The sequence below is a fragment of the Petaurus breviceps genome, unplaced genomic scaffold, assembly GCF_028583685.1.
Source record: "Petaurus breviceps papuanus isolate PSGF00001 unplaced genomic scaffold, PetGlider_PUasm1.0 90897, whole genome shotgun sequence".
In the NCBI taxonomy this organism is placed as follows: domain Eukaryota; kingdom Metazoa; phylum Chordata; class Mammalia; order Diprotodontia; family Petauridae; genus Petaurus; species Petaurus breviceps.
Window position 1 is genome coordinate 1,394,340 of NW_027187374.1, and position 10,882 is coordinate 1,405,221.

At 37.7% G+C, this 10,882-nt stretch overlaps 1 protein-coding gene across 1 annotated transcript in view; it reads left to right on the forward strand.

Annotated features, from left to right (window-relative positions):
- RRP1 (ribosomal RNA processing 1) overlaps positions 1-10,882 on the forward strand; it is a 60,934-nt gene that overhangs the window by 35,673 nt on the left and 14,379 nt on the right. Inside the window, exons 9-12 of the mRNA XM_069074838.1 lie at positions 1,359-1,450; positions 3,815-3,912; positions 5,390-5,409; positions 9,399-9,503. Coding sequence (XP_068930939.1) covers positions 1,359-1,450; positions 3,815-3,912; positions 5,390-5,409; positions 9,399-9,503 — 315 coding nt within the window. The remainder of the gene's footprint in view (positions 1-1,358; positions 1,451-3,814; positions 3,913-5,389; positions 5,410-9,398; positions 9,504-10,882) is intronic.

Consider the following 10,882-nt stretch of genomic DNA (forward strand, 5'->3'; position numbering starts at 1 on the left):
CAAGTCCAACGGGGCATGGAAGATCTTTAAATCCCATAACCCTTACAAGGATAGAGCAGGCTTGCACAACCTGCAGCCAGTGGGCCGCTTATGGCCCAGAGGCATGCCAAAGGATTTCAGGCGGCCAGCAAAAAATGTGGAGGATGTTTCCTCTGCATTTTTCTTGGTCCGCCCAAAATCCTTTGGTTGTGTAGGTTGTTCAGGTTGTGTAGGCCTGGATAGAGCATTGGACTTGTAGTTAGGAAGACCTGAATTTGAATTTTGCCTTGCATACTTTCCAGTTGTGTAATAGTGGATAAGTCACTTGACCTAAGCCTCAGTTTCTTTATTTGTGAAACAAGGATAACAGTACCTGCCTCACAGAGTTGTTGTGGGGATCAAATGAAATAATATGTAAAAGCATTTTGCAAACCTTAAAGCTCTGTATTATTTCTGTTAGTCCAACCTCAAAATTGTTTTCCAAAGAACTTTTTTAGCCATGTCATTTACTCATTCAGAAAATAACCTGGTATTAATGACTTTTGTCAGTCCCTTTCACAAAGCCTATCTTTTCAACTTTATTGTCCATCAGTCTGCTCTGTGCAGCTTTTATTCCAGAAGTATTAGCCTACTTGGTGTCCACTGAACGTGCTGTTTTTGATCTCTCTTCAATCTGGTTCCCAATCTTTCCCATTGTCTACCTTGTCCTAATTCCTTATTTTCTCCTTATCTTCCTCAGTGGATTTCACTTGAAAAAAGTCCTAGCTCCTAGTATGTCCATAAAACCTTCTTTTACCATTCTAAGTGCTAGTGATTTCTTTCCTTTGAAAGGCTTATAGCCTTTACTGTTTGTCTGAATTCAAATTCAGGTCCTATTAACTACAAGTCCAATGCTCTATCCAGTTTCATCTACTGCCATTGTATAGTACTGTACTGTAGTTAATAGCCTCTCAATAAATCTTTTTTTTTTTTTAGTATTTTATTTTTTCCAATTATATGTAAAGAAAGTTTTCAACATTTATAAGATTTTGAGTTCTGAACTTTTTTCTCTCTCCCTTTCCTCCCCTCTTCCCAAGACAGCAAGTAATCTGATATAGGTTATACATGTACAATTATATTAAACATTTCCACATTAGTCATGCTGTGAAAGAAGAATCAGAACAAAAGGGGAAAACCAAGAGAAAGAAAAAACAACCAAAAAAAAGATGAAAATAGTGTGCTTCAATCTGCGCTAAGACTCCATAGTTCTTTCTCTGGATGTGGATAGTATTTTTCATAATGAGTCTTTTGGAATTGTCTTAGATCATTGTGTTGCTGAGAATAGCCAAATCTGTCAATCAATAAACCATTGTTTAGCACACATGTATCTATATTTGCAGGAAAGAAAGGTAAGGATTCCTCCTTAAGCGAAGATAAACCAAAAGTGGAAAAGCGGAGTAATGGCAAGGGACACATTGGGCTTGTCCTTCAGGTATGTGTTGAGAGGGTCAGTATTCATGCACTAAGCTTTCATTTTATATTTCATTATCTGTTTGGTTTTCAATATTTCGCTGCTGTTTGTTTCTCTTCTGGACACTATAGAAGGAAGGTGTGTGGGTTTATGAGAGTGTGTGTGGGCACGCATGCACAGGTTTTTAGATTTTAATTTTTGTTTATTCATTCTTAAGACAAAGCAGATTAATTAGAACAGACTGGAATAATAATAACATGGGACTAATAATTTTCAATGGCCCCTGAGAGGTGTATTCTGCTATCAGAGCTTCACTTAAGGCAAAATAAAAAATCAGAAAAGGTGTTTTTTTTTTATCCTTTCCTATCACCTTTGTGTACTCCATTCTTTTTCCTTGGGCTCTTGAGGCTACCTCAAGGGTAGTAGTTCCTCTTCCTACCCCCCACCCTCACTTTTCTCCCAGGGGGCACCTTAAAATCAGGCTCCACAAGGAGCTGATATGTAAAGAGACCCTGTGGAATCAGAGTACTTGGATTCAAATTTAGCCTGTCATGATTATTACCTATGTGACTTTGGACAAGAGACAAGCTTCCTGGGTCTTAGTTTACTCATGGAAAATGAGACTTTGAACTAAATGGACTCTCAATTCCTTTTCATCTTTTTATCTATGATCCAAATAAAAAATCTCATTCCCTCTGATTCCATAAGCTGATCTTATCTCAGTGTTTGGAAGAAAACTATGATAAAAGTGGTTCACATCCTGGAAGAAGTTTTAGGCTTACCACCTCCCTGTGTTTTTTTTTTCTTGAAATAGGGTCTCTTGGGGTGGCCAGGTAGCACAGCGAGTAAGAGCACCGGCTTCAGTGTCGGGATGACCTGGGGATTGAATCTGGGCTCAGACACTTAGCACCTACCCAAAAACACCTGGCCGTGTAACCTTGCGCAAATTACTTTACCCCACTTGCTTGGGGGCAGCCAGGTGGCTCAGCAAGTAAGAGCACCGCCCCCAGTGTCGGGATGACCTGGGGATCAAATCCGGGCTCAGATATTTAGCACCACACCCAGAAATAACTGCCTGTGTAAAAAAAAAAAAAAGAAGAAGAAAGAAAAAAATAGGGTCACTTTTAACAAAATGAATCTCTATTTGAGTAGCCTGTTGTAATTGGCTATGGCTGCCTCCCTTCCTTTCCAGTTCTTTCCAGCATACCAAAGAACAATATTTATTGGTTATTTTTGCACACACAGAGAATCCTTGTTTTTAAAAGATTTCATCACAGGAGGTCTTTAGTATAAAGTCACATAAAATAGGATTTTCTTGACAGAAGATAAATTTCTTTAAGACTTTCTAGGCCAAAGATATTAGCACACTTCTACCTACTTCATTTTCCAGAGAGTGGAGATAGCTAGGACTTAACCACGTACGTTGGATCCCTTTTTAGTGTTTGTCTAGTTAAAAGAAGAAATTATTATTTTTAGAAAGAAACTTGCTGAGGTGTTCTAGTTAGTAAAAGCTCAGTTGCAAGAATTTTCAGTGAATAAGTGGAAGAAAAGGAAGAATACTCTAAGTAGGTCCAGTAAAACTTGTTTTTGTGAAGAAGACAATGATTGCCCTTCCACCAAATAAGATAACAGGAGAAAGTAGATTTGCTACTCAACAGGGAATAGATCCATCTACCATCTGAAAAGGCTTAGCATGCTAATCTGTACACATGGATCAGAGGTATTCCAGAGAAGTTAGCATTCCTGACCAAACTAGATTCAGAAAATTGAGTCTTCATTGTTTTTAAAATAATTATTTTTTTAGTTTAACTTTTCCCCCCAACCAAAAGAAAAAAGAAAACCCCTGTTAACACATGTACATAGTCTAGCAAACAGATTCCCACATTGACCCTGTTCAGAAATATGTCTTCTTCTCCATCTTGAGTGTGTCATCATTCTGTCAGAAGGTAGTTGTTTTTCTATATAATGTTGTTATTATATATTCTCCTGATTCTACTTACTTCACTCTACATTAATTGGAATACAGTCTTGCCCATTTTCTCTGAAAATGTTTTTTTCTCATTTCTTATGGTGCCTAATATTCCATTATATTTATATATATTATTTGTTTAGCCATTCCCTAGTAGATGGATAACCCCTTTTTTTTCAGTTTTTTGCTACTACAGAAAGAACTACTGTACATATTTTTATACATAAGGGTTTTTTTTTTCTTTTTGTCTGTTTAGGGTACAGGCCTAGTAGTGGTATTTCTGGATCATGTTGGTATGCACAGTAGTAAAGCTACCATTGTGTTCTGAGTAGTTCCTTTCACATTAGGTAGTTTCACACTAGAGGTGCCTAGAAAAAAGTATTTGACTTGTTTTAAGTGAAATTTTTTTTTAATAGTTTAACTATGAGGAAATTGCTGCTAGACTGTTTGAAATGGCCAGCAGGCAAAACACTCCTTCCTTGAATAGGAAACGTCTCTACAAACTGGTAAGAAAGTAAGTATTTTTTGGAAACTGGTTAGCATTGCTCTCTCCTGCAACCTTCCTGATACTTTGGTATTTTAGAGCCATTCTCTTTATCCTTACTTTTGAAAAGCTTCTCTAGAGAACCATCTTATCTGAGATGGCTCTAACCTGCTTAGATGGCAGAGAAAGAATTTTATTCAGCATGCACAGTTTTTAGAGGTTATGCTTATAGTAGTGTTCTTTTGCAGATTAACTTGCACTAAGTCTAGTATTTTCACTGAGGAACTCTTTTTAGTTCTTATCCTTCTCATACTCCCAACAGCTTTTGGCACTATTGACACTTTTTTCTCCTTGTCCTGTCCTTAGTCTTCTTTCCTGGATCATCCTCTCTGTCTGTCCTTTATGTGGGATTTATCCCAGGACTATGTCCTTAATGCTTCTCTGCGTATATCCTGTTTCAATGAATTCATTCAACTATCATCACCCTAGATTGAGTATCTGTTTACTTTTCTCAGTCAGAAAGCATTTACATAAATACACAAGTAGACATTCTGTCTAGTCTTTATAGTTACAGGTTAAAAAAAAATCAAGGTTATATGCCAAATACACAGTGAATTGGGTGAAGGAGTTACTAACAACTAGGGGAGTCAGGAAAAGCTTCTTGAAGCAGATGGCTCTTGAATTGAGCCTTGCATGAAGGTGGAATTTGAAAAGATAGAGAGGAAAAAATTTCAGCTATGCTGACTAATTTGTTCAAAGGCATGGAGATAGGAGATGGAATAGGGAACAGTATGTAGGCCAGTTTGGCTGGATAGAGGTTAGTGCTTGATGAGGGGTAGTTATATTGGCATATGGCTGTAATCTCTGCTACTGGGGGAGGTAGAGGCAGGCTGGTGGATCAACCAGGAGTTCTGAGCTAGGGCTAAAGTAAATTTGAGTATCTGCACTAAGTCTTGAATCAATATGAAGCCTTTGAGAGCAGGGTATAGGTGAGGGAGGGGATGAACTGGGATGGGTGAACTGACCCAGGTTGAAAAACAGGTCAAAACTTCCATACTGATCAACAGTGGGATTGAGGGGCAGCTAGGTGGCACAGTGAATAGAGCACTGGCCATGGAGTCAGGAGGACCTAAGTTCAAATCTGGCCTCAGGTACTTGACACTTACTAGCTGTATGACCTTAGGGAAATAACTTAACTGCAATTGCCTTTCCATACCTCTTCTTAAAAAAAAAAACAAAACAGTGGGATTAGGTCAGGCCATTGCATTTCTAGCCTGGGTAAGTTAGGGAGGTCTAATCTCTTAAATTTTTTTAAATTGCTTACTAAAACAAAACTTCTATATTTTTGGCTATTTTCCCATATGCAGTCTACTTAAATAATGAGAATTCTAGGAAAGTCTACCTGGCTAGAGGTTTGAGATGCTGTCTTATGTGAGAATGTAGAGCCTTTTCAGTATTCTGAAGTAATAACTTCTTTTTTTCTTTTTTCTCCTCCCCCCCTTTTCAGATTCCAGAGCCTTGCTGAAGGTAAGGATTAAATTGTACAAAGGTAGCAGCTCCTTTCTTTGAAAAGGATTACTGCTACTCTTTCCATTGATCCTTTGTGGAAAACAAAGTGTACTTTGTCTTTGCAAAAGTGGCTAGTAATATTTCTTGGGGAAAAGGAGGCATATTCCTTGTATCTGAGTGATGGTGTGCTGCCCTTCATGGATGGCACTACTAACCCTTTGTAAATAAAGATGACAGTGAATTGAATTATTTTTAAGTTTATGGGATTATACATCCTTTCACTCTGTTTCTCGTATAATACAACATATATGTAAGGCAACTGGTCAGAATCAAGAAAGAAAGACAAAGCATCTTCAAGTAAAGTTAAACTGGAAGTGGGAGGATGAGGACAAAGAACATTTGGGGCTTGCCCTTTAGGTGGGCATTTCCATGTCATAGCACTTGGGCACTTGGTTCTCATTCCTAGGTCAAAATACAGATGAAATCTGGAATCTGTTGGTACTGAGAAAATTGCTGGGTTTAGGTTTTGCAAGGGGTAAGACTAATTGTAAGAGTTTGTTTATTACATCTTGCCACCTGTTTAGTTTTTAGAATTTTCTTGCCACTTGTTTCTCTGGGGCCTATAGAAGTGGGTATGGGTATGGGTATTTGTATTGTTTAAGGCTTGGATATCTGTCCAGATTTTGTTTTAAAAACAAAATATTAACTAGAACAAGCAGGAGACAATCATTTGGTCCTAGAAGAGAACCTGGTCTAAGTTCTTTTCACTGGTGCTGTAGTGAGTGTCTCCTTTATACTCAGTAGTGCTTTAAGGTTTGCAAAGTGCTTTACATGTTATCTCTTTTGATACAATTCTGTGAGATGGATGCTATTTTACAGATAAGAAAATTGAGGTTGAGAGATTAAACGACTTGCCCATTCATAGTCATAGCTATGATTTAGATTTTTATCACTTCTCACTTGAACTACTTCATTAGCCTTCGGACTGGTCCCCTTGCTCAGATTTCTCCCCACTCTAAGCCATCCTCCACTTAACTGAGTGTTGTATCTGTATCTGTGCATTATCAAATACAAAGTTGTTTTGTTTTCTTTTGACATTGAAAGTTCCATGCTGCCTGGCTCCTTCCTACCTCTCTTAGTCCTCCACACAAATTCTAGTTACTTTGGATTGATAAGACCACTTCTGTCAGGATTCCTACTCCCTTCTTCCTCTTCCTTAATATGGGTTAGGCTAGCTTTTTCCCTGAAAAGAGACAGGACCACCGCTGGGACATGATTGGTCCAAGCGCCAAGGCTCAAGTGGTACCTCTCTTATAATTTTTTTGCTTTTTGGAGGGAAATTGGGGTTAAGTTACTTGCCCAAAGTCACATGGCTAGTAAGTGTGTCAGGTATCCGAGGCTGGATTTGAACTCAGGTTCTCCTGAGTCCAGGGCCAGTGCTCTATTCATTGCACCACCTAGCCGCGCCAAGTGGAACCTTTCTTGACACAACTTCCTGATAACTTCTGGCTCTATTGATATGGTTTTGTGGTTATCTAAGAACATGAAAAGGCCTACCATCATAGAGTAAGGACATTATATGTTGAATGTTCAAAGTCACCACACCTTATCATGCTGACTCAGTGATTTCTATATGGAATCGAAGGGCACCTTGTTCTAATTTAATGTTTTTATTTTATGCTATGGCTAAATAAACCTCCTTTTATTGACTATTGAATCACCAAAGAGTAACTCATTTTGGACTCGAATCTAAACTAATAAGGTACTGGCCTGAGTTAGGCCTACCTACCAAGAACACCTGGCCTTCTTGCTATTTCTTCAAAATGATTCTACATCTCATATTTCCATGTCTTGACATTGGCTATGTCCTATACCTGGAATACTCTGCCCCTTCACTTCCTGTAGTGGCAAGTACCCCAGCGTCCCCAGGGTGGCTGCCAGCACAGGGTCTTAGATCTGCTTTTCTAAAGGAAAGCAGCTCAAAATGGGTTAACAATCTTGCTTTAATCAATCAAACATATATTGTTTACCTAGTTCAGGGGAAAAAGGTCAGCACCCCGAACTTCAGAGTATACAGAAGTTACAAGGACAAGTTACAAGAACATTTCAGCAGACAGGCTTCCAAATTGTCCAACCATTACATATATCCATACCTATTCCCAGTTACCAGAGAGGGAAGCATCAACATCACTGTTTTCAAAGCCGAGGGGCTCTCAACAGCTGCCCAGAGTCTCATCTGGTCAAATCACACAACACTTCTCAAAGTGAGCCCCAAAGGAAAGCCTCACATCAGGGCTTATATAGCCTTCTTCTGGGTCAGAGCATGTAACAACCCTCTTGACCCACTGCCCATTCACAAAGTATCTTTTGAAAAACAAGTCTCCCACCACAGGCTCCTGGTGCACTTAACCTAGGGGCAGGGAAGATCTTAAAAATTTACATTCCTATAACATTTGGGAGCCTGTGGCTTGTTTTTCATTTCCCAACTCTTAGTTACCTTGACTCTTCTCATCTTACCTTCTGCCTTTTCAACTGTGTGACCTTCAGCAAGTCACAGTTGCCACCCAATTGCCCTGCCTTCCCTCCTCAAAAAAAAAAAAGTTCTTTTTCAAGTTTCCTAGCTGCCAATTCCTTCCCCTTTCAGATTGCCTTCCTCTCTCTGAATGTCTTTGTATATGCCTTCTTAATTAAATGTTATTTCTCTCATTTTTACATATAATAATCAAGACAGGGACTGTGTTTTGTCTTTTCTTTGTGTGTTCTGCACTTAGCACAGTTCCTGGGGCAAAGTAAGCATTTATTTAATAAGTGCTTTGTGACTGACTGACTTAACTACATAATGAGTAAAATATGCAAACTGCAGTTTGTGCAACTAGAGACTGATGCATCAACATTTTGGTAGTCAATATAGCATTCATGCCATAAGTCACAAAACCTGTTATAGTTTTTTCAAACCCAGTGATTTTATTGATAGAAATTTTGAGACCCCTCCTCAAAAAAAATGACCACAAATAAACATGAAAACAATCTTATCTATAAAAATATTCATAGTTGTTTCAGTTATATTGGGAGCACCGATAATTGTAGTAAGGGCTGACAGTGGCTAAAAGAGCTAAGATTGATTACTGAATTGGAGTACGGTAAAACCATAAAAAAAATAAGGGAGGTATCAAAATGCAATAAGGAAAAATCTATATGTGGTGATAGTAAAACCCACACAACTCAAACTATAGGCATATTTCATGCAACTATACAAAAAAGGGGCCAGAAGTAGTGAAATTTTAAGCAACGTTTAAATGAGATGCTGAGCAAAGCGTTTTCTTAACTTGTTTGTGAGTTTTCTGCCTTTTTCAAAGCTTAGGATTTTATGTAAGATTTGCACCTTGTTTATTAAGTATTTGATTATTTTTATAATTATTAAGTTTATAATAAATTTTAAAATACTACAATATAAAATTATATTTTATATTTCCAAGTTCCAAGACCATACAAATTTTGTTTTATAAAATTTTATACTATAAATTTTAGGAAAAAAAGACCTAAGAGTTTTCTTAGTAATTTAATTTGGGATTGCTAGGTATAAGTATTTCTGGATCATTTTTCGCAACACTGAGCTTTTTAAAATCTAATGTGTTAGATGTAAATATTTTTCATTGCCTCAGAAATGCCAATTTATGCATATATTTTATTTGTCAATTCTGATCGACATATCTTGCTCTAGATTTTGGAGACTCGAATATAAAGATTTGTTTATACAATAAATATCCCAAGTAGGGACCTAAAATTGTTGTACTTGAAAAGCTACAAGAACTGGTTTCTTTCAGCTGTGATATCATATACATGGTAGATGGTCTTCTGTTATTGACCTTAGAATGGTATCTTTTTAATAGAGAGCTTCCTTCCTTTCATTATAGGAAATAATTATGTATGAGGTAAGTTTTAAGTTAAGGTAGGGTGGATCAGGTGAATAGTCAACAATCTATTGAACTTGACGTTTGGTCCAACAGGTATATTCCCTCAAGATGGCCTTCCTCAGCATAAAAAATTGAAGAAGAACCGTCTTCAGCAAAAGAAGACTTGTTTGCCAAAATCGAAATTGCAGAAAGAGAAAGGTAGGAGGCCAGCTCAAAGTTTGGGGATAAGCTGTGCATTTTGTGTATAGGGGAGGCCTTAAGCTTCTGGGTTAGTAAAGCTACAAGTTATCTTAAGTTCCTGGACCAGCCAGCAAAGGGAAATAGGAGATTTTGATGTCAAGATCATTTTTAGCCTGTGAAACTCTTGTATATTCTTGGACAGTTACATCTTAACTTTCATTTTCCCTATAATGGCAGCTGATGTGGAGGAAAGATTGCCCACCAGAATCTCCAAATTTACAGATGTCATTAAAACTCTCATTAGGTAATGAAATCATCTGTTTATAGGGGGAAACTACAGGAAGATTGTCATAACTATCAAGGAGCAGAAAAGTAGCAGATGAGAGTTGAGGTGACTTACATTGTAAATTTTTCTCATTGGTTTTAGGTATGGTAATGTGGATTAGAAAGTTGGGATTAAACCTGGCCTTTGGGATAATAGTTGATTACTGCAGTATTTCCAGGTCCTTCGTTTTGAAGGTCCATGACCTTGATTTTTAAATTATTAGTGCACTTACCTCTGTGGAGAAGAAATTCTTACTTACCAAATTCACACTAGCCTACCATAATAGGTGAACACTGAATATATTTATAGAGTATCCCAAAAGTGTCAGTGCAGTTTTGAGCTATTACAGTTTAAAACTATTTGTCACACAGACAATAAAGCTGGTAGAAAACTCTTTCCTGGTCATGATACCTGGGAAGCCTAATTAAAAGGTTGTTTGGTTAGTAGAATAATAGCAAGATAGTTTTTAAAATATTAAAGTATATTAGCCTGATGAATGTTTACCTCCCCCCCGCCCCCCCCCCCACTATAGTGGTATGCCCTCTAAGCCAACTGAGTATTTACCTCCTTTCTTACTACTAGATACTAACAAATTAGTACATGTCAGATCACCCTTTTCTAGATCCTTAGGATCATTTATGAAGATTTTAAACAAAACTGGTTCTAACAGTAGTCCCTGATAAACTCATCTCTTTATGCATCTCATTGCTTTTTACTTAATAGGTAAGCTCTTAGTAAAATACTTGTTGAATTAATGACTTAACTGATTCTAAACCAGGTCCCTTTCCTTGAAAAAATGGCATTCTTTTTTGGGGGGTGAGGTTGGAGGGAGGAAGGCAGGGCAATTGGGGTTAAGTGACTTGCCCAAGGTCACGTGGCTAGTTTTGTGTTAAGTATCTGAGGCTGAATTTGAACTTAGGTCCACCTGACTCCAGGGCTGGTGCTCTATTCACTGCATCACCTAGCCACACCAACAAAATGACATTCTTAAAGCCATGGTGACTTAAAGTTTTATAGTCTTGATTATATAAGCTTTTCAAAATATAGTCCATATGGTGGTTCAGTGTTATGT